The sequence below is a fragment of the Acinonyx jubatus genome, chromosome A1 (assembly GCF_027475565.1).
Source record: "Acinonyx jubatus isolate Ajub_Pintada_27869175 chromosome A1, VMU_Ajub_asm_v1.0, whole genome shotgun sequence".
NCBI classification, from domain to species: domain Eukaryota; kingdom Metazoa; phylum Chordata; class Mammalia; order Carnivora; family Felidae; genus Acinonyx; species Acinonyx jubatus.
This window is the reverse complement of record NC_069380.1, coordinates 135,299,983-135,323,411: the sequence shown is the minus strand read 5'-3', so window position 1 is coordinate 135,323,411 and position 23,429 is coordinate 135,299,983. Positions and strand designations below refer to the sequence as shown.

Here is a 23,429-nt window from a genome sequence, read left to right as displayed (position 1 = left end):
TAGATTCAATTACCTTTAGTACCAGGAAGATGATTTGCAATAACCACCTTCTTACGCTGAAATTCTTTTAATTTCACAACATTATCTGTAAGTAGATATCTTTTAGCTACAAATAAAAGAAAAAAGCAAAATCATTTTAATTCTTTTATAGTTAGTGAAGAACATGAATAGAGGTTGATTGTCTCTGGGGCGCCTGGTGGCTTAGTTAAGCCTCCGACTTCACTCAGGTTATGATCTCACAGTTAGAGCTCCACCTTGGGCTCAAGGCTGTCAGTACAGAGCCTTCTTCGGATCCTCTCTCCCCCTCTCTCTCTGCCCTTCCCCTGCGTGTGCTCTCTCTCAAAAATAAATAAAACATTAAAAATATTTTTTAAAAAAAGTGTTGTCTATTTATGAGAAGGCAGTCCAGAGAAGTGGTTACAGTAGGAATATACTGTTGCGCTGCCTGAGGGCAAATCCCTCCTCTACCAGATTCCTCTGACCTTGGGCTAATTACTTGGCCTTGCTGTTACCATCTTTGTAAACCAAGAAAAGAATGGTACCTCTCTCATTGGGTGCTTTCAAGAGAAAAGGAATATACTTAAAATGCAGAGTAATAGCTGACACTAAGGGTCAAATATTTTATTATCACTCACCAGTATAATGAAATTTAATCATTCCCGTAAAGCTATTAATGGGCAATCTTACAAATGAAGACACCTGCTCAAGGTCTTTTAGACTGTTAGCTCTCCAGTTGGGACACCAAACTCAGTCTAAGACCTCGACTCCCAAACTTTGCAGAACAGTACACCCAAGGGGGAGAGGGATTTCCAGACAACATCGTCGCCCCATCTGAAGGACTACTATAGCCCCCAGCTCAAGACCCCAGCCTGGCTGTCCTCTGGTTCCCAGCAAAGGGGCTTCGACGACACCGAAGGGCCAGTGCTGCACACGCGCGCAACCAAAGGGCACAAGAGCATAGGCTGCTCCAGGCCAGTGAGCGACTGAGGCGCTTTTATTTCCCCCAAAAGCGATGCCTGCTAAGGTGTCAATCTCCCTTCTGTCCCATCCCTCCCCTCCTTCACGACCAGAAGCCCGCGGATACCTCCGAGAGGGCAGCGGCAGCATGTGGAGCCTGAGCCTCCCACCCCGGGAGACACGGAACTCTGCAGCGTAAACAGCAAAACGTGACCCGGCTGCCGAACTGCGGCAGCCATGTTATCCTGGGCCGCAACAACTTCGCGCGCCGGGGAAGGGGGCGGAGCATCAGCCTGTGACCCCACCCCTTCCTTTCCCTCAACCCCTGGGCGTTCTTCCTCTTGGTATGCTCCAAGATGGCAGCCCCCATAGCGAGGCGCTGGTTTCTTCTGGCGCGGAGAGTGCCTCTGCCTCCAATCTCCCTGGCAGGTTTGTGGCTGCTTTCCTTTTGTGGGGTACTTCATTAGGCACCTGAACACTCTTCCTTAAGTAAAGGGAGCTGTGGGTTTTCATCAGGACAGGAAAGCCTTCTGGGTTCTAGTTGCTAGAGAAACCGTTTGGAGCGTTGGGTAGCACAGAAGGGGGAGGTAAGGCCCCCGACCTGTATGCTTCCCTAGAATAGTGCCTGCCAGCCCAAAAGTGCGAAGAGTAGAGGAAGTCATGGCATGAGGGCTCTTACCTGTGATTTGCAGGGTTTGTGTTAGGGTGGTCGTCTCTTCACTGACCATGAAGAGCCCAAATGTGCCCACCCCAGAGGTAGAACTTTTCCTCCCCTCTTAAGTGTTCTTGGAGGGGCGTCGAAAACCTTACCACCTCACACTTGACCAGACCTTTCGTTTCCACATGGGATAAGTATTTCAGTACTAATTTCGCATTGCTTAATGATCTGGGGCACAACTTTTGAATGACATTTCTATGCCACAGTTTTCCATGTGTAGAGACAATAGGCACTTCTGAAGTACCTTTGACTTTTGAACAAGTCAGGGATTAGAGACATGATACCAGGCAGTTGAAAATTTGTGTTTAAGTTTTGACTCCTCCCTTACCCATCACAGTCCATTAACACTTTTTTATGTCTTATGCAATTTTATACTGTATTCTTAACACTATGATTAAATGACTAAAATGCAGTAATCACAGTTGATGTTTCCAACATACCTCCTCTAACTCCTGTTAAAAACCAACACATACACTGTTGTTCACACTTGTTTAGCAACAGCCATTAACTTTGGGCATGAAACCTCATTGTTAGCCACCAGGTTTTCTGAGAATTAATTGATTGACCTGGCAGGTGAAAGTGTTTAGTGCCACATGTTAAGTAAAGTATGTACAGTACCTGGCATCTCATTAAGAATTAGCTGCTGTACCTGTTTGCTAGCATGTTTAATTATGGTGGATACTAAATGCTTTTCAATTTAAACAAGACCTTGAATTGCTTATCAGGGAGACCATCATGGTTGCATTGTGTTTGGGGCAATCATTCTGATAAGGGAATGGAAATTAGGTAAGGGTGACTTATGAGAATTTTCAGTTAGCATTTGTTCTTAAACTGGTGAACATGTAATTTACACCTGTGTTGTTCCATTGTGGTAGCTACTAGCTACTTGTGGCTATTGAGATTAAATTCAATTTTAGTCACACATTTTTTAAACGTTTAGTAGAGACCTATGCTTGGTGGCTACAGTTGTATAGCTCAGAACATTTCCATCATTATAGGAAGTTCTATTGAATAAGCACTAGGTTAGACCATAGAAAAAAGGAGTCTTGAAACGAGTAACTGGAAACTATAAGGCAAGTAATAGAATTATGTAGGAACTTCAGTCAGGAAAGACATACTATGTGATTTCACTCCTGTGTGCAATTTAAGATACAAAAAAACGTCAGCATAGGGGAAGGGAAAAAAAAGAGGGAAGCAAACTGTAAGAGACTCTTAACTAGAGAGAACAAACCGGGTTGATGGAGGGAGGCGAGTATAGATGGGCTAAATGGATGATGGGTATCAAGGAGGGTACTTGTGATGAGCACTGGGTGTTTTAAGTGATCACTAAATTCTACACCTGAAACTAATTTTACTCTATATGTTAACTAAGAATTTAAATAAAAACTTGAAATAAAAAAGTACCTAAGATAGTGCATTATAAGCCATTCAGGATTTGAAAATGCTGATAAGGAGCTTGACTATTAAGTCATCAAAATATTTTGAGCCATCACAGGGTAAGAGAGGAAAAAAATATACTTAGTACAAATTAGAAAAGTGATTTAAATACCTGAAGAGGGGAGTACCTGGGTGGCTCAGTCAGTTAAACATCTGAATCTTGGTTTTGGCTTGGGGATGTGATCTCACAAACTGTGACGTCAAGCCACACATTGGGCTCTGTACTGACTCTGCAGAGCCTGCTTGGGATTCTCCCTCTCTCTCTGTCCATCTGCCCCTGCCCCCACATAAATAAGCTTTAAAAAAAAAAGTATTTTAAAAATAAATAACACATGAATAGGGTAGAGAAAAGAAATTTACTGGGTACCTACTACATAGTGAACATTAAACACATAATGTGCCCTCATTTAAACTGATTAAGATAGGCGCTGTCTTTTGTATCATGAAAGGAGCTCAGCTTGTGCAACTTGCCCCCATTTCATACCATTTCTTAGCAAGCCAAGGATTCCAACTTAAGATTTTGTGACTCTAAAAGGCTATCTGTATCGACAGTCACATTGCTTTTCTTTGGATGGTAAACATGTTTGGAGACATTGGTCTAAAGGCCAAAGTAACTACAAAATGACTAAGAATATAGATACAGCCAATCACTTTCCACTAAATGTTGAGATTCTGGTCCTTGGAGGTACCTTTTTAGGATTAAATGGAGAAATTACTTCTTCTTATAGTGGATAGTTATTTTAGAGAATATGGTTGCCACCAAAGCTAACTGGCTGAAGGATAATTAAGTTCAAGAAAGGTTTGTAAATACTGCTGGGTGGCCTATTCAGAGTGGAATTTATCAGACTCAGACACCTAAACCTAAATCTGTGAGGCTCTTACTGTCTTTAAAAGGCTTACAGAAACATTCTTTAAAGAATGTTTGTTTTAAGGTGCACTGATTTCCTATTGTAGTTTTAACAAATTATTACAAATAAAGTGGTATAAAACAATACAACTATTACAGTTCTGTAGGTCACAAGTCTGACAGAGGGTCTTGCTATGTTGAAATCAGGGTGTTGAAAGGGACAGGTTCCTTGCAAATTCTGTAAGGGACAATCTGTTTCCAGGTCTTGTCCCTCTTCATGAAACCACTTGAAATCCTTGGCTGATGCTCCCCTTTTTCAAATACATTTAACACAAGCAAGAGCAAGTCACGTCTTTACATCACTCCATCCTTCATTCATCTCGGTATCTGTCTTTTCCACTTTTAAAGACCTTGTGATTACACTGGGCCCACCTGGATAAGCCGATATAGTCGCCTCATTTTAAGATCAGATGATTTGTGATCTTAATTCTATCTGTAACCTTAATCCCCCTTAGCTATTACCCTAACATATTCTTAGGTTTGGGAGAGTAAGACATGGACATCTTTTGGAGGGACATGATTCTGCCTACCAAATTTGGCCACACATTTCTACATTTATTATTTGTTTCTATTGGTCTAGGAAAGTTTTCTATTTGCTAAATTTAAATTCTTCATCCTTATACCCTTATCCTTTTGTTCTACACTCAATGGAGATGGAAAGTGATTACTGGTTACTTTCTTAAAAAGCAAACATTAAATAGTTCATATATATAAAGGTTGCTCAGCTTACCTTTTGTAGATTTACTAGTCCTTATTTGTTTTTTTTGTTTTCAGTTCATGTGATGCCCTTGAACAACTGCACACAAAGGGCATTCTTGAACTCCTCTACCTTTCCCCACTCTGACCACCCCTACTTTTTGTCTCATCTCCCAATTCGAAATTCTTCATTGACCTAGATAATTGTCTTTTCTGACTCCAGAATGGGGGGGGGTGTGATTTTTTATGCTAGAATGAAGCATATTCTAGAAAAATAAATAGAGAATAAGAAATTATAATAATAAGTAGACAATAAGTCACTGGTATCCTTAAGTGTATAGCTTAACAGTCCTATCCTTAGCTCTTGCTCATATCGAGAAGGGCTGTTCCTGTTTCTGACAGAAAGGAGAGACCTTCCTGGTTAAAAAAAAAATGTTTTTGAATGTTTATTTTTGAGAGAGAGAGAGCAAGAGCGAATGGGGGAGGGGCGGAGAGAGAGGGAGAGGAGACCCAGAATCTGAAGCAGGCTCCAGGCTCCGCACTGTCAGCACAGAGCCTGACACGGGGCTCGGATCCATGAACCGTGAGATCATGACTTGAGGCAAAGTTGGACACCCAACCAACTGAGCCACCCAGGCAACCCTGTCCTTTCACTTTCTTAATGGTGTCCTTTGAAACCTAAAAGCTTCTAGTTTTGTTTAAGTTTATGCTCATTCTTTCTCATTCATTCCTTGAACTCCTGTCTATGAGCATTGCCATATGTCAGTCATTGCGCCAGGTGCCCTGAATGCAGCTGTGCCCTCTAGTGAGTTCCCTCAAATCTGGCTTGTTAGGTTTTTCTTATTCATAACTAGGGTGCTAGGTTACTGGGCAGGATACTCTGCTTTAGGTGAAGTTAGGGTAAATGTGCTGATCCAAGTCAGATGGAAATATTTTTAGGACTAACGATTATAAAGCATTCAATTTGTGAGTTAAGCAATAGTTCAGCAAGTATTTGGGTTCTAAGGAGTTCTAGGTCTCACCTATGCTATAATTTAGGGGGAACAAGTGGCTTCCAGTCCTAAACTTACAGGAACAAAATTACTAGCGTTCTTACCCATAACCTTATTGTAGACATTGTCAGTTTTTTCTGCATCTTCTACTTGGCAGATGTTGAACACATGTTGTCATGTACTGAATTATGAACTGAGCAATATTGGTTAGAGTATCATACAAGAATCTTTACATAATCTAGTACATTGAAAATAGGACAAAGATATCTTTAATAAGACATATAAACTGAACCTGTTGTGAAACCACACCAGTTGATAATTGACTTTTTCCTCAGGTAAAAGATGCCTCCTTTCTGCAGCATATGTGGACAGCCACAAATGGGAAGCAAGAGAAAAAGAACATTGTCACCTTGGTAGGTACCTATTAGGCTGTTATATAGGTCAAGTCAATCACTCTATATTTACCATCATGTTCATATATTTATGAAATGATGCCCTTATGATCCCATTCAGATAAGCACATTTTAAGTCTTAAAAAGAATTAGACTGTAACTTCACACATGGCAAAATCATTTTTGCTATCCTGCAAATTTCTTTTTAATTTTTGCCTTGATGATTAGTGTCCCTAAATTATGTAAATGACTCTTTCTTGTTTTTTGCCCACTATTGTCATATAGTTAGTTACCATGCAGCTTGTCTCTGTTTTACGTTATCTGCAGAGAAAAATATTTTTTATATTTTCATCCTTTTTTATTGTTATTTCTTAACTTGTGGTCTTCAGAGTTGTTTCTGACTCTTTTCTATTTTATTTATTTCCCTTTCCCTGTTCTTTAGGTCATATTACACAGATAGCAGCCTTTCTTTTCTAAAATAACAAAGCCTGGAGAAAATCACTGATCATATGAGCACTTTGTAGAAATATAAATACTTCATATATGTAATATATATTATGCATAACATCAATAGAACATTAATGAAGTCAGACAATTAAAAAAGGGAGGGGGCACCTGGGTGGCTCAGTCATTCAAGCACCCGACTCTTGATTTTGGCTTAGTTCACAACCTCATGGTTTGTGGCATTGAGCCCTGTGCTTGGGATTCTCTCTCTCCCTCTCTCTCTGCCCCTCCCCTGCTTGCTATGTCTCAAAATAAATCAATAAACTTAAAAAAAATAATAAAGTCAGACAATTGGTGATAGTTTTGTGGGATTGATTTAATATTTTGTCAGTTCCAGTGCTGATCTAATCTTCTCACTCAGATTTTTTTGTCTGCTTTTTTGGGCTTATGTTAAAGAATAAAGTCCCCCTCTGTTTATGGATTCTTCTCATAACAGGGGTCTGGGGGAGACACTGTTTTGTAGCTGTGTGCAGTGGCTAGCTTAGGAAAGAGGTAGGGGTTGCAAATAACTCATTTTCTCCCCTGATGTTGTTATTGCAAGAGCAGAGTTGGTTTCTGTGTCCTGGAATGGGTGTATAGACAGGGACTAACCAAGGCAGAGCTGTGGAGAATCTGAAGGTGAGCCACTATGTACTTGCACTGAAATGTAGAAATCAGATAGAAATGCAAATGGATATAGATGTGGTTGGTATACTGGCAAACTCCAATACCAGGAGCAGCATTAACATGAGCGACACAGATTTATACACAAAATGGTGAACAACTCTTGGTAAAGTTCTGAACAAAGCAAACTGCTTTCTTCAGTTTACATGGTAGTTGCATCTATGAAAAAATTCAGCTTATTTTCAAATTACGCCCCCAAAAGTACTTTGCGTTTATATGTAAAATGGAGTTGTTAATTATCAATAGGTTGCCTTTTTTTTAATCGTGTAATTGTCTGCCATGTCCTATATGCCATGGTATGTGGGGCAAATATTTTAACTTTTTATTTGCAAATTTTAAACTTACAAAAAATTGTAAGAGTAATACAAAAAGCATCTATAGTCTGCTTAGATTCACCAGGTGTCATCATTTTGACTCTTTTGTTTTGCTTTCTCATTTATCTACAGTCACACTTTTTTTTTTTTTTTTTTTTTTTTTTTTTACCCCTTTGGGAGTTTGTGGCATATACTATTGCCTTTAAACTGACTGCTTTGGTGTAGACTACCCGACGTTTCTTAAGAAGCGAGTCCCCTTTTTTAATAGAATATTCTTCTTTTGGGGTTTGTTTTATATTTCTTCATAATTAGATTCAAAAGGCTCCCCGGCCAGAATATTGTCAGGGATATTGTGTCCTTTTCAGGACGACTTCTCATCTGGAGACACCTGATGTCCCTCTGTCCTCACTGCTGAGGTCAACTTTGATCATCCAGTCAAATGTGTCTGATCTTTCCACCGTAGATTTACTGTTTATCTCCCTTGTGACTAATGGGCAATTTGTGGGGAGATACATTAATATCATGCCAGTGTCCTGCTGCTTATCAAGAGTTTCCCCCTAAGATTTAGTATCCATTCAGCTTCTTGTCTGAATCAATCTTTAATATAATGTTTGCAAAACAGTGGTTTTCCAATTCTATTAATACCTCCACATTTCGTGATTAGTACTCAGTATTCTAATGTAAGTAGGAGCCCTCCCTTTTCTCCCATTTCTTTCTTTCTCTGTTTATTATCAGTATGGTCTTGTGGGTTGTGGATTCCTCTTTTACTTTTAATGATTCATTACCATCCTTGTTATTTTAGTGGTCAAATTGTTTCAGAGTTGGCTGGTCGAAGCCCTTTCAACCTGAGTCCCAATGTTCCATCCTGTATCTTCCTGCTCTATCCCTGGAATCAATTATTTCTCCAAGGAGTCCTGCTTCCTTTTAATAAGGAATGGTGTTAGAAACCAAGATCTGTGCACTACTTGTCCTCTTGCTACTATGGGATTTTTGCTTCTTGTTCTATTCAGTAGATAGAGCTAGGAAAAATAAAGGTACGTATACACATAAACACATGCACATACATGCATATAAGCTTACATGTACATACATTACAAATAATTAATTCATGCTAAAACCTCCAATTCCAGTTCATACCCGGAGGGTTCTTCCTTGCCTTCCTCTAGTCCATATTTGTATCAGCCTTCTATACTGAAAACTCTGGCCCCCAACAGGGACAGTGTTTTAATGTGTTGTACAGTCTCTGCGTTGCAGGTTATCTAATTTTCTTGTCTGCTGATCACTCACTACTCCCTGTAGTCATTGTGAGAGTCAAAAAAAAAAATACCCCCATATTTCTTTAGAAAATGGGCATTTATGCCATCTGGGGCCAATAGTGCTCTTTTTGGGAACAACCATTCCAATGATGAAACCAACATGGACTCCATGAATTATATTGCAAGGTTGTTATGATATGCCAGGAAAGCTATTCAGCTCTTAACACTTTCCTAGGTACCAAGGGAAATTTAGAAAAGACAATTGTATTTGGTGCCTTGGTATAGGATGTAGTAAGCCCTGTGTATTAGGGGACAAAATTATGGAACCTTTGTCGTAGATTCCTGAATAAGCAGAAGCTGTTTGCCAGAGAATGAGAATTATAAGTCTGCAACAAATGTAGGTAATTGTCTTCTCTCTCTTAAGATTAGTATACTTGGAAAGTAGTAACAGCTACCATTTACTGAATGGTACTCTGCCTAGAATATCCTCTGTACATCTTGGATCCCTATCCAGTCAGAATTGATTTTTTTCCTCACCTTGTATTCTTACAAGACTTGGTGTCTTTGTTGTGTTGTTTGATGTGGTGAAAAGTCTGCACTTCGAGGACACATCTGGATGTGAGCCCAAGCTCTGACAGCTTTCAGAAACTGTTACTTAACCCATGTTCTTGTTGCCATAAATTAGGGAGGATTATAAAGCCTGCTTCAGTTAACACTCTGACATATAATAGGTGCTCCCGAAATAGGTGAAATGAATGAATCCCTAGCCTCTTGATTCTACACTGTATAAAAGATTAGGCCATGAAGTGAGATAGGGTTTTAAAACTCCAACTGCTCTAAAGGAAAAGAGGCTATCTGAGACAGTATTTTTTTTCCTTCTACGTAACAAAATGTAATTAAAACTTTCGCGCATGTTTTCCCTAACTCTTGAGCGTTTGGGTTGAGATGTGGGTCCTCAGAATTGAGGCACTGCGCCCAGGGCTGCATCCCGAGGATCGTACAGTAGGTGGCAGCGCCGCCTCTGCGGAGACCGCCGCGCAGCCTTTGGAACTGGGCATTTGGGTGCGGACCTTTCGGGAAGCCTTCTCCGTACGTGCGTGCACGCGCGCGCGCGCGGAGTCCTGCCCTTAGCATGTGGAGCGCTGTGATTGGGCGCTGGGACCTGGTGCGGGCTCGTTGATTGGGGGAGGGAGGAGGGGCGATATGAGGCATTTACTCCGCGCGTCTTCATTGGAGGGCGTGGGGTGGAGTGGAGCTGGGTGGGAGAGGTAAGGTTCCTGGGTGGGTGTAGGGCTTTGGCTTCCATCTGCTTACGTGATTTCGCCTCCACGCGGGTTACTTGCGGATGAGAGATGTTCGGTGCTTGCTCTGATGGGCGTGAGGCTCTGGTGCCTCCTGTTCAGTCTCAGTGGTTTTCTATTAGAGCCTTGGGGGCGCCCTAATGGGGATCTGTCCAGCCCCGGTAGGAGGGTAATTTATTACTACGGAGGTCTTGATTAAAACCGCGGGTGCTATTTGGTACCTACACTGCAGTTTAGGGATCAAGCAGGGTATGAATGCAAGTCGGGTGTTGTGGCAAAAGAGTCGCAAGGCAGCCTTCATTCGTTACTAGTTCTGTGCTGAGCACTTAAGACTCTCCATCCCATTTAATGCACACAACAGCCAGCTAATGCAGCTGCTGCTTATAGATGAGGAAACTGAGGCCATATTTTGACATTTACTTGAGCCCATTTCCTTTATGCTGAAAAATAGCTTTCTCGGTGATATCTGTAGTAGTGTCTTCCCTCGCACTGAACAGTGGATTTATTGCTTTAAAAAAAAAATACATTTTGGGGCGCCTGGGTGGCTCAGTCGGTTACGCCTCCGACCTTGGCCCAGTTCGTGAGTTCCAGCCCCGCGTGGGGGCTCTCTGCTGACAAGCTCGGAGCCCGGAGCCTGCTTTGGATTCTGTGTGTGTGTGTGTGTGTGTGTGTGTGTGTGTGTGTGTGTCTGTCTGTCTCTCTCTCTGCCTCTCCCTGCTCACACTGTCTCTCTCTCAAAAAACTAAATAAATAAATAAACATTAAAAGTTAAAAAATACCTTTTGGTTGCAGTATAATGTACACTGAAAAAGTCCATAAATCATAATATTTAAATTGGTATACTATCACAAGGTGGACAAACCTATGTAAGAAATAAAACATTCCTTCCCCTCAAGAAGTCCTAATACTGGCTCCCATTAGCAGCTCATGGCTAATATTTACTTCATCTCTAATTCTGATTGTACCATGCTGATCCTTTTGTTTATTTTGAGGCAAATCCCAGATAGTATCTAATTTCATCCATAAATATTTTAATATATATCTCAAATATAAGGGTACTTTTAATACCACTATCACACTTAAATTTTTAATAATTATTTAAATGTGAAAGACACAGTGTTCAAATTACCCTGATAATTTCATAAATCTTTTTAATGGTTTGGTTGAATCAGTATGCAGATAAGGTCCATACAGTGCAATTCATTATATCTTCCCCTTCTCTTGCCTCTTTTAAAATCTTTTTTATAGAAATATATAGAAGTAGAGAGGTTGGTATAATGAACCTCCGGAGTACTGTCACCCGGTACAACTGCTTCAGCAGTTGTCAATTCCTTCTAGACTTGTTTCATCAATCCCCTTTCCCATGACCTGATTACTTTTTAACATTTGTTAGCAGATCATTTTATGTGTATTTTCACATGTACCTCTAAAAGATAAGGATTTTTTAAAAATACAATTTTAACACCATTCTCATTTTAAAAAATTAGTCATTCCTTAACATCATTCGATGTGCCATCAATGTTTACATTTCCCCAAGTGTCTTATACGTTTCTTTTTAATTTATAGTTTGTTAAAATGGGCCCAGGTAAGGTTCATACACTGTAATGTGTTGAGATGTCTTTCAATTAAATATTTTTTAATCTATAAGTTTCTTTTTCTTGCTGTTATTTGTTGAGGAAAACAGGTCTTTTGTTCCCACATTCTGGATTTGCTGTTTTCATTCTTTTGGTGGTGTTTAACATGTTCTTCTACCTTCCATTTGTCTGCTGAAGCTGGTAGTTAGAGTTGGACACTTGATCAGATTTAGGTTTTTTGTTTTTTTGTTTTTCTTTTGGCATGAATATAAGTGTTGTTTACTTTTGTCAAGAGGCACACAGCATTTGTTTATGTTAAAGGCCTCTGTGATGTTAAAGGCCAGTCATGACTATTGCTTATATCTACTCTTATTAGGAGCTGCAAAATGTTACCATTTTAATTCTATTGTTTCTTATTTATTACCCAGAAAATGTCTTAGAAGAATTCTCTTTCATCAGCAGTTTAGTTATCTCTTTCATCAGCAGTACAGTTTGTATGAAAGAGGCAGCTTTCAAAATCATGGGTTGACCTCCTGCCATCCTCCAAAAATGATCACTGGTGATAGATTTTTTTAAATATCAGTATGAACTCATGGATTTAAGTATTCCACACATTTTAACCCATTCCAGTTGATATTTTTATTGAAAGGGCCTTACTTTTACCAACTGAGCTTCAGAGAACCCTAGGGGTTCTTGGGCTTTCCATTTCAAGTCAGAAGATTACAGTTTTAAACTGTTTTCTGTACTGGGCTTCCCTTTGGTTAAAATAAACACTGAATTAAAGCATCGCCTCTGAAATTCCTCCACTAACCATGCAGATCTATTGAGATAGAAGGTGCAAGTTAACAGCATTAACCAGTGAGCAGCTTTTGAATTACAGACTAGGGCCCACAGTGAATGGGACTAAGGAGAAACCCTTTCTGGCAAACTGATAGGGTGCCATTAGGAGGGCAGGCCTGATGGGGAAGCTCCCTGCTTTCTATGAGAAAAAGTTCTCTGGCTTGCATCACCTTGCTAGGGGTAAGGGCCCTGGTGATGAGCTGAATTGGATTTCTGAGCCCTACTGAATTAAATGTTTTATTTCTGATTTTTCAGTTTATAAGTAATTATAAAGTAAGGGATACCTTTAGGTTTTCAGCACTTTTTTTTTTTTTAAGAACTCCCTTTCGGAATCAAAGAAGTATATACACCACTGACTCGTTTGAATTAGGGTGAAGCAAAGCACTGTGGTCCTCTCTTACAAACATTTCTCTCATTAGCTGAGGTTTAGTTTTGCTGTGTCATTTCAGCTGTGGAGGCCTTTTCAAACCTTGCTCTTGAAGCCTGACATTTTCTGAAACCAGCTTTCCTAATCTTTCAGTTCCATATCATCCTCCTTTAGTCTCTTTTTCTTAGTATATATGCGTATAAAGCTTGCCTTTAGATTTTTCCATTATTGAAACTATTTGTTTTAAAGCTTCTGGTGACAGACAAATGGATACATGAAAATCTAAACATCTACATTCAGAAGGGTTTCTAGGTGTTTCCTACTCCCTCCTTCCTTCTTTCGCTTCTGTACATATGTCATGTGTGCCTGTATTTGCTTTTTAATACTGGAAACAGAAACATAGCTTCATATTCTATGTTCTGATCACTTCTAGGAGGTAACAACAATAATTTGTATCTAGTTTATTATGTAAATTCAATGAGGTACACAGATTTTTTTTTTTTAATGTATTCTCAAGTTAGTTAACGTACAGTATAGTCTTGGCTTCAGGAGTTAGAATCCAGTGATCCATCACTTATCTATAACAATCAGTGCTCATCCCAACAAGTGTCCTCCTTAATGCCCTTCACCCATTTTTTCCGAAGGTACACAGATCTTCTTAAGCCCAGAAAGAGTTTAGTGTTTACTGATGAACAGTCATGTACAGTCACATAGAAATCATAAAAAACCAAAACCATCTAATAATTTCTCACCTAAAACTGTCATATATATGAATTTTTAAAAAATATTTTATTTAGGTGTTTTATTTTCCACCTTTTTCCAGAAATAGAATTCAGTTTAATATCATCTTTGAACTTAAGAGCAATATTGACGATGTGTTTTGTGTTCTCTCCATGGCAGTTCTCAAACATAATTCACTCTAGTTCTTGTGAGGTTGCATTGCAATCTCTTGGGGTCTTTTGTTTAAAAATTGGTATTTCCGTGGTCTCACTTCAGGCCTACAGAATTAAAATCGCTCTCTGGGTGTGAAGCATAGGAATCTGAAGTTTTAAAGTTCTTTTTTTTTTTTTTTTAAGTTTATTTATTTCGAGAGAGAGAAAAAAAATGCAAGTTGGAGAGGGGCAGCGACAGAGAGAGAGAGAGAGAGAGAGAGAGAGAGAGAGAATGAATCCCATGCTGATAGCTTGGAGCCCTAAGTGGGTCTCCATCTCACAAACCAGTGAGATCATGACATAAGCCAAAATCAGGAGTTGGTCATGTAACCAACTGAGCCATGCAGGTGCCCCTGAAATTTTAAAGTTTTAAAATCCTGCACGTGATTCAAATCCTCAACCGGGTTTGTGAACAAGTACCCTCCTATACTTGGAATCATGCAGGATCCTTAAATAAAATCTTTTATGACCTTAAATCATCAATGGTATTGTTTTCTTCAGATAAGAACATTTTATACTAGTATACATTTCATTTCTTGGACATACTTTCACATTGTCTACACAGCTTTAAGTTTCGTTAAATGAAGATGCATTTTCCCATATGGCTTTTGTGGACCTCAGCTGTCTGCTGCAGTCCTGAGGAGCTGAATGACAGGGAAGAAAGCATCTTCTGTGGCACATTTTTTTGAACAAAACCTGGGCATTTGTGGGCCCCTCACTGAAACACGAAGTGTTTTTTTGGCTGTTGAAGTCCGTGGTCCAGAAGCCTATGGCGCTGGCCCTCTGTAGGCCACAGCTGCTCCAGCTTTCCTGGCCATCTCTGCTCTGTGCAGTTTTCTGCTTCATTCATCACGCCAACACTATCGTGTAAGGTGATTGGTCACATAGAATATTTAGCAGCAAACCCCTCTCTGACTTATAATATGCAAATGTTATTCATCTGATGCTTGCTATGCAGCTGTTGCTTTTTTGAGGCCCCCAACCAATTTCACTTGACTGAAGAAGATGTCTTGGTGTGAAGGATTAAAATGGAATCTTGAGTTACCACGCTACAGAAGCCAACTCAATCCAACGTGTATCAAAAAGATTTGGTACCATGAGACTGCTATTTAATATCCCTTTCTGAGCAAGTAGGTTTAACAATAGTAATTTGCCTTAATGTGAAGAGGTTTTAGAGACCTCCATGTGTGTGTGTTTTAATAGTCTTTAATTACCTGGTGTCAATCCCTTTAAGGTAGTTGTAAGAAAAGTAATCACATTTACATTATATCAGGTTTTTAGGTTTTTGTGTTGCTTTCCCCCAGTAGCTACTGAGTAGTTGAGAGCATTACTCCAGGGAAAGGAAAGAGGAAAAAAAATGGCTAAATGCACAGCAATAGGTCTTCAAGAATTACTTGTTGATTGATTACCTCTGCTTCTTCTAAGTGTAAAAGACAGAAAATACAAAAAACAAACACAGACTAGCTTATGTAGGCATTTGTAGGTCATAGAAAATATTTTGGATTTTATTCCAAGTATGATAGAAAGCTGTTGGCTGGTTGAGAAGAGAAAATGGCAGTATTTGATTTATCTTTTTTTAAAAGTCTTGCTCAGACTGCTGTGTAGAGGTTAGATTGTAAGGGGGGGGGCAATAGTTAACATGACTAGTCGGGAGGTGTGAGATTAGCAGTGGTAGTAGGCAAAAATACAATTTATATTTATGTTTCAAATCTAGAGCCTTTAGTACTTGTTGACAGTTGGTTATAGAGTGAAAAAGAATGGGGTTGAGGAAGACACCTAGGTTTTTGACCTGAATAAGCCAGTAGATGTAATAGCTGTTTACTGAGATGAGAAAAGCAAGTTTGAGGGAAAGGTTGTAGAATTAAGAGGACCTGCCATGTTTAGATACCTGTTAGGCATCCAAATGGAGATGTCACCTCTGCTGTTGGAAACACAAGTCTGAAGTTACAGGCAGAAAGAAGTCAGGGTAGGCATATATACGTGGAGTAAGTAATCCGTAGATGATAAAGCTGTGGGAGGGCATGAGATCACCCAGGGACTGAGAAGATGGTGAAAAGTCTACCACTGAGACTTAGGCACTCCAGCATTTAGAAGTCAATAAGAGGAGATTTTGCAAAGGAACCCAAGAAAGTGAAGAAAGAGTACAGAATGGTCAACTGTGTTAACATGCTAGTGAGAGGTCAAGTAAGATGTGGATGAAATATTAACCGTTGGATTTAACACTGTGGAGGTGGTCTTTGGTGTTAGTGGAATAATGGAAACTAAAACCTGATTTGAACGAGTTCAAGAAAGGACCTAAGGAAGTAGTAATAGTTGTGTCAGGGATGACACCTCTTGCTGCTGAGGGGAACAGAGCAACGGAGAAGTTATCTGGAAGGAGATAGGAGGTTAAGGGAGGTTTTGTCATTTTGGTTTTTTGTTTGATAAAGTTCATCCTTTATTAAAAAATAGAAGGCAGAGTATATGTGCATAGATGCTGGTAGCTTGGAGACCTGGTGGGAGGAGGATGAAGTTCTGTTGATGGCTTCTATTTTATACTCAGGGAAAGAAGACACAAAACCATGAGCTCAGGGGAAGAAAGAAGGGGAAAGAACATATTGTAACTTTGAGAAGCAATGAGAAGGTGTGAAATAATTCTTTTGAGAGTATGTTGCTTGGTGTTTCAGATCTTTTTAGACTCTGAGATAACAATGTAATCTCAGGAATGCCAAGTATTTCTGTGGATATTCTGCTCAAAGCAACCAGAATAGGAATTAGTTCAGGCCAAAAATTACTAAACGTAGTCAGAATGCCTCTCCGATTTGTTCAGAAAATGTGTAAAAGTCATTTAATAAATTCCAATCTTTAAATTTTTGAAGAGCTAATACAGCTAGCTACCTGGTTCAAAATGTAAAAAGAATAAATGTGTAAGCAACGAAAGATCTCCTTTCTTTGGTTCCCTACTATGTAATTCCTTTCCCTGGAAAGTGTCAGTGATAACACTTTCTTCTATCTCCTTCCAGAGGTACTTTATTGATCCACTGTTTAAAAGCTAACTATATGGTCGAGGGCATGGGTGGCTCAGTGGGTTAAGCGTCTGACGTCAGCTCAGGTCATGATCTCGCGGTTTGTGAGTTCAAGCCCCGTGTCGGGCTTGTGCTGACAGCTCACAGCCTGGAGCCTGTTTCAGATTCTGTGTCTCCCTCTCTCTCTGCCCCTTCCTGGCTTATGTGCTCTCTATCTCTCTCTCTTAAAAATAAATAAACATTAAAAAAATTAAAAAGCTAAATATATGGTAGGATTTTAAAAATAATCCTTACTCCAGTTAAGTAAACCATTTTTTAAAATATTACTAATATTCCTTCATCCTTTCTAATTTATACAAAAATGATAAAAAGAGCAAGAAAGAGCATCTGTTTTAATAATGACTTCACAATGTTGGCAGCCATCTGGTAGGAGTTGTTATCTGTTAGATTTTTCTTAAGAAATATGTGTATTTGACAACATTCTTTTTCCTTCTTTGTCTTCACAGCTGATCTAGCATCTTTAATGGATAAAACATATGAGAGAAAGCTGCCTGTTAGTTCTTTAACAATATCACGGGTAAGAAAACTTAAACATCTATATTTTCAAAGGAGGAGGATGAGAGGCTCTTTATTTAAATAAAGCTGTGTAAATAAAGACTACCTTTCATAGGAAATACTCTTGCATGGTAGGGTATGTTTTTGTAGTTACTAATAGATATTTTGTGGTAAAGTAGCAAATTTCTATAACTGAAATAAAAAGTAATAAATTTACCAGACTCTGATGTCAGTGATCATTGTTGTGTATCTGATTTGAATTTTTCTAAGATATGATATTCTGTTCTATGATACTATGATTTTTTTATGTTGATATACCCTTCAAAGTAGTAGTATTTCACTTGTTAATATTGGAAGTGATTTTGATATTTGAGAAAGTCTATAAAAGAATGGATATTACTGTTTAATACTGCAGTGCAGTGGAGCAGAGGATAATATTAGGCTGAAAATCAGGAATGGTGATTGATAGTAACTGTTACTGAACACTTTCTATACCAGCTATTGTACTAGCTTCTTAATGTACATTATCTCTATTAATTCATATAATGGCCGTATGAGATAAGCACTGTTAACTGCATTTTACATGTAAGACTCAGACTGGTTGATAACTTACTCAAGTGCACACAGTTCATAAATAGAAAAATTGAGCTTCAAACCCAAATCTCTGTGACATCAAAGTCTTTCTCAGGGGCGCCTGGGTAGCGCAGTCTGTTAAGCGTCCGACTTCAGCCAGGTCACGATCTCGCGGTCCGGGAGTTCGAGCCCCGTGTCGGGCTCTGGGCTGATGGCTCAGAGCCTGGAGCCTGTTTCCGATTCTGTGTCTCTCTCTCTCTCTGCCCCTCCCCCGTTCATGCTCTGTCTCTCTCTGTCCCAAAAATAAATAAACGTTGAAAAAAAAAATTAAAAAAAAAATCAAAAAAGTCTTTCTCTGTTGCCTCCCTCAAGTAGATCTGATCTTTTCTTTATCATGAATTCATTTTGTGACATTAGGCAATTGAGCCCCTCTCAATTTCTTCATTTCCAGTGTGGGATCAGTAGTATCTCCCCACAGGGCTGGTATGCTAAAATGAGATCTTAATTGTGAAAATTCTTTGTAGAAATTAATGGCACCATAAAATTCAGGATGTTTTTAAATTTACATGAGGAAAAGTAAAGAAACCCTTATCCTTTTTAGTCTCAGTCTTTTCTTTCTGCATCTTGATATTTTCCTTTTAGTAGGGAAGCAGTTTTAACTAGGTCATAACCTAAATTGTGTAGCCTCAATTTTCAGAGGGGGACTGAAAAGCCATTGCTCATCTCTTACATGATGGATAAGATTTCTGTATGCCATAATACCTGATACTTGTTTAAGCAGCACTTGAGAGCTTAAAGAGCTTTCACGTACATTTTCTCACTGGAGTCTCACACTCTTCAGTCTAGGTGCCCTTATTCTTTTAATGCAGATGGACCAGCTAAGTTCCGGAGTGGCTGTACCATCTGTCTTTGCCACACAGCAAACACTCACTCAGGAGAATGAGTTCTCAACTTTAAGTCCTGTGTTTGAATTGTGTTTTATCTACTCCTTAATGAGATTTCTAAATAAAATCCTTAAGTCCTAGACATTTTTAGAAAGCCTCTCCGCTTTTGCTCTTTTTCTTCATAAAGTTTCAGTTTTAGGCACAACATGCATTTTGTCCTACTCCATCCTTTTTGCCTGTGTCTCCTATAGGATAGAATACATCCTTGGAATAATTATTTTTGTTTGTTTCTTTACTTTGGAGTTAGGAGCATACACAAGGATTTTATGGTTCAAAGGAAGACTTTGTTGGTGGAAGGATCACAGGTTGACTGGTTCATAGCAGGGTCAGAGTAGGAAAAATGGTCGTAAGGCTACATTTTCTAAATTTAGATTTTCATCTCTTGGGCCATATTTTTTCAGCCATTAGAGTCTTTCTCCTTTCACCTACCTGTTCTCATGTTTGGAGTTTGGAACATAGAGAAAATATCAGGATTTAAAGATAAAGGGAAATATTGATAACTAATTATAAACATAGTAGGAGGAGCTCTCTCGTTCTGGGCAAGTTTCATGTTTGGTTTTCAAACAGTTTTTCTTATCAAGGTTGATCTACACATAGAAAAACAGAAGGCTTTGTGTGTTCTTTGCATTAGCACAAAAGGGTTTCAAGAATGGAGCCGTACCATGGGAACAGTGTTCAAATAAAATGGATGTCCTATCTTTTAAAAAAAAAATTTTTAAGTTTATTTATTTTTGAGAGAGAGAGCAAGTGAGCATGAGCTGGGGAGGGGCAGAGAGAGAGGGGAAACACAGAATCCAAAGCAGGCTCCAAGCTATGAGCTGTCAGCACAGAGCCTGACACGGGGCTCGAACTCACAAACCATGAGATAATAACCTGAGCTTAAGTTGGATGCTTACTCAGCTGAGCCACCCAGGTGCCCCTGGATGTCCTATCTTTTTTAAGGTCATTGTGTGAATCAGGTCCTATATATAGCATAATCTGTATTCAAAGTTTATTTTTCTGTCTTTCAGTTTGTGGACAACATTTCATCTAGAGAAGAGATAGACCATGCAGAGTATTACCTTTACAAGTAAGTTTTCCATTTGATTTGACTATATATTCTCTCACAAAGGGTGGTAGGTATTATGCATAATGTTTAGCACCTTTTTAAGTTTGTGTTTTGGAGATATTTCCATATCAGTATATAGATAGCTTCCTCATTTTTTATAACTGCATCATATTCCGTATTGTGAATGTATTATTTAAACCAGTTCTCTATTATAGGACCTTTAGGTTGTTTGCTCTGTCTCTTTGTAGTAGTTGTAGTATAATAATTAACAACCCTGTACACATGTAACTTTACACATAATCCTCATAAGTGTATACATTTGTAATTATAATAGCTGCTGCCAAATTGCTTTCTATTGAGATTTCACCAGCTGACATTACTGCCAGCACTGGAGTAGAAAGGCCTATTTTTACAGGTTGGCCAACAGGTGTTTTCACACTTTGAGATTTTTTGTCAGTCTGAAAGGTGAACAATTTTATATATCTCTTCTCTCCCTTTCTTATTCAGATGGAAGTACAGTCTATAGCCACTATTCAGCACCTGTTTTTAATTAACACTATATTGTAAAACTTTACGGACATTACCACATTTGCTTCATACTTTCCCACAGCTGTGAACAATCCTACTGTGAACTACAGACACACTCACCTGTGTGTACAAAGAAAAAGAAGCTTGTTCACTACAGCACCATCTGTGGTAGCAAAAGATGTGAATAACCTAAAGCTTGTTAAATAAGGGACTGGTCAAATAAATTCTGATTTTTTTTCTTATAGTTTCATCTATCAGATCAAAATGATACCTTACAACTTTTTATTGTGATTCCTTGTTGTGATTTAAAAAATGTGATTTATGATTTGTTCCAATTCCTGGGTTTCAAAAATAGATTCAAATTGACGCTTAAAATGTTTTGGGGTGCCTGGGTGGCTCAGTTGATTAAGCACCTGACTCTTGATTTCAGCTCAGGTCATGATCTCATGGTTTATGAGTTCGAGCCCCACATCTGGCTACGTGCTAACAAAGTGGAGCTTGTGTGAGATTCTCTCTCTCTCCCTCTCTCTCTACCCCTCCTTAGCTTGCACTTTCTCTCTCTCAAAATATATAAGTTAATTAAAAAAATGTTCTTAGTAAGCATTACATTAGAATTTGCCATTTGTCCTTTGTTTTGATTAAGAGAGTTTTTTATTTTTTCCATCTGGGTATTTTTTATTATTTCCTTTAATGTTTATTTTATTTTTGAGAGAGAGCATAAGTGGGAGAGAGGCAGGCAGAGAGGGGGACAGAGGCTCCCGAGCGGGTTCCACAGTGATAGCAACAAACTGGATGCGTGACTTGAACTAATGAACCTGAGATCATGACCTGAACCAAAGTAAGACACTCAACCAACTGAGCCATGCAGGCATCCCCTAGGTACATTTTTTAAAGCTTTCTTTATATTAATGAAAATGTATTCAATTTTCTTTTACATGATTTTGCTACATAGTAATGAGCCTTTTTTTTTTCTTTCTTTCTGAATTGGGTAAATTCTGCCACCTTTTTGGTGTTTTGTGTACAAATGTAAATCTTAAGTACATTAGATTTCACACCTGAAATATACTTACTTAAAAGTTTATTTTTGAGAGAGAGAGAGAGTGTGTGCACGTGGTAGCAGGGGAAGGACAGAGAGAATCCCAAGCAGGCTCCATGCTGCCAGTTCAGAGCCTGATATAGGGCTCGAACCCATGAACAGTGAGATCATGATTTGAGCTGGAACCAAGAGTCAGACGTTCAACCGAGTGGGCTACCCAGGCGCCCTTAAAAGCATTTATTTTAAATTTAAGATTGCCTTTAATCATTTCATAATTTTAAATTCTAGTCCTGAAATCATAATTGCAAGTGCCCTCCTAAATATAAATGTATTCTTTAATGAGAGTAAGCCCTGCCTTTTTTAGTGGTTCTTTGGCACCATAGGGCTCCTTTGATAGTTATTTTTGCCTTTGGTGGAAAGTGTATTCAGGCCATCATCTTCCCAGTTCTTGTTCTTTTGCTTTGTTGATGGCAAAATGCAGAAAATAGTTCCAATGTCTAAAGAGAAATTATTTCATAGAATTCTGTCCTGTGGGACACAGTGCCATGATTTTGGAAGAAATACAACCCAAATTTACAAGTACCTCTGTAGTGTATAATTGATTTCAGTGATTCAACATTCAGCAAGTGTTTACTGAGCACCTGTTACATGCCTAGGCTGTGTCCAAGATGCTGGAGTATAGAGACCAAGTTAAAGACTGTCCCATTCCTTATACGTTAAAGTTTAACTGAGAAATTTAAGTCCCACCTTTAAGACCATCATGATTCCTTTCATGATGTCAGTTTTGTTAGGCCTCTTACTGAAAGTTTCCTAAACTGTCTCCTGTTTCCATATAGGTTATATAGAAGACTCTTACCCATCTTAAGATGAGTCACTGTTTAATTTGACATCCCATCCTTTGCTTAATCAAAACTGAGGTTCTAATATATTGAATGTCAACTATACTTCAATAAAAAAAAAAAAACTATTGTTCTAACAATGACATCACTTTATTTCTGTTGTTTCTCCTCCCTTCCATTGCCAAGAAAATTGGCTCTCTTTTTCTCAGCCTTTTTTTTTTTAAAGAAATAAACATTTTTGTGACTTCATGAAATTACTGTTATATGTGTATGGGACTAGGTATAACCCCAAAAAAACTGCATCAAGATGTAGATAATGGAGGTTGGCTACATTCACTCATTAGCTAAATGTCTCATTCCTGCTTTCCAGCCTTAGAGAATATATAAAGGTTGTGCCTCAGCAAAATTAGAAGTTATAAGTAATGAACTCTCAAGGTTTCTCTGCATTAATTGAAGTCAGGAATGTCGATCCAAAAGACACCAAGGGCCTGTGGTATTGCCACCAGTTAGGTCTTCAGCATGTAGTGGTTGTGATGCCCGGCATCCCCACATGGGATGACTTTAGACATCTTAGAGAAGTTTATGATCACCAGTCTAGAGTAAGGAAATGAAGCCATTTCTTAATCCCAAATAACTGACAGCTTCTTGGGAGGATTTCTCACTTCCCAGGCAGTACCATCTTTGAGGGTAGGGCCCACAACAGGACTTTGGGCTGCCACCTCTGTCATTGGCTCAACTCTTTCTCTGCCTCAGCCTCTGCGGGTCAGGCTCAGCAAGCAGATCCTAACTGCTGCGTTCTCCCATCTTCTAGTGATCGGTCTCCCCACTGATGATGTAAGCAGTATTAGAGCCAGAGAAGTTTGGAACCTTGCATGACCAGTGGAGGGCTGACTGAGCATCTGCCGTTGACTCAGGTGCACAAGTTCCAGCAGTTCAGGGTGCTGCTGGCACAGGCCGGCTTGTTACCATTCTATCCTCCCGGGAGAGAATTTTAGTCTTTGACTCTCCTGAGGGACACAGGTTTAGAAGTTTAGAGGCTTCAAGATTGAGA

At 39.1% G+C, this 23,429-nt stretch overlaps 2 protein-coding genes across 12 annotated transcripts in view; one reads left to right on the top strand and one right to left on the bottom strand.

Moving 5' to 3' along the window:
- Positions 1–1,242, bottom strand: part of PTCD2 (pentatricopeptide repeat domain 2) — a 113,879-nt gene extending 112,637 nt beyond the window's left edge. For 7 of the 9 annotated variants that reach the window (XR_003414292.2, XR_001430601.3, XM_027040250.2 and 4 more), the window contains exons 1-2: positions 1,085–1,242; positions 14–106 (exon numbers count right to left, since the gene is read on the bottom strand). Coding sequence is in view for 6 of the 9 variants with exons in the window: in XM_027040250.2 (XP_026896051.1) it covers positions 14–106; positions 1,085–1,196 (205 nt within the window). In the remaining 3 variants the exon portion in view is untranslated. The remainder of the gene's footprint in view (positions 1–13; positions 107–1,084) is intronic. The other 2 variants (XM_053223808.1, XM_027040242.2) reach the window with 2 other exon arrangements.
- Positions 1,243–1,252: 10 nt separating this feature from the next.
- Positions 1,253–23,429, top strand: part of MRPS27 (mitochondrial ribosomal protein S27) — a 93,543-nt gene continuing 71,366 nt past the window's right edge. The window contains exons 1-4 of one of the 3 annotated variants that reach the window (XM_015074586.3): positions 1,253–1,386; positions 6,043–6,120; positions 17,362–17,432; positions 19,938–19,996. In XM_015074586.3, the coding sequence (XP_014930072.1) occupies positions 1,314–1,386; positions 6,043–6,120; positions 17,362–17,432; positions 19,938–19,996 (281 nt within the window). In that variant the 5' untranslated portion in view covers positions 1,253–1,313. Of the gene's footprint in view, positions 1,387–6,042; positions 6,121–14,837; positions 14,981–17,361; positions 17,433–19,937; positions 19,997–23,429 lie in introns of those variants that run through there. The other 2 variants (XM_015074587.3, XM_027040317.2) reach the window with 2 other exon arrangements.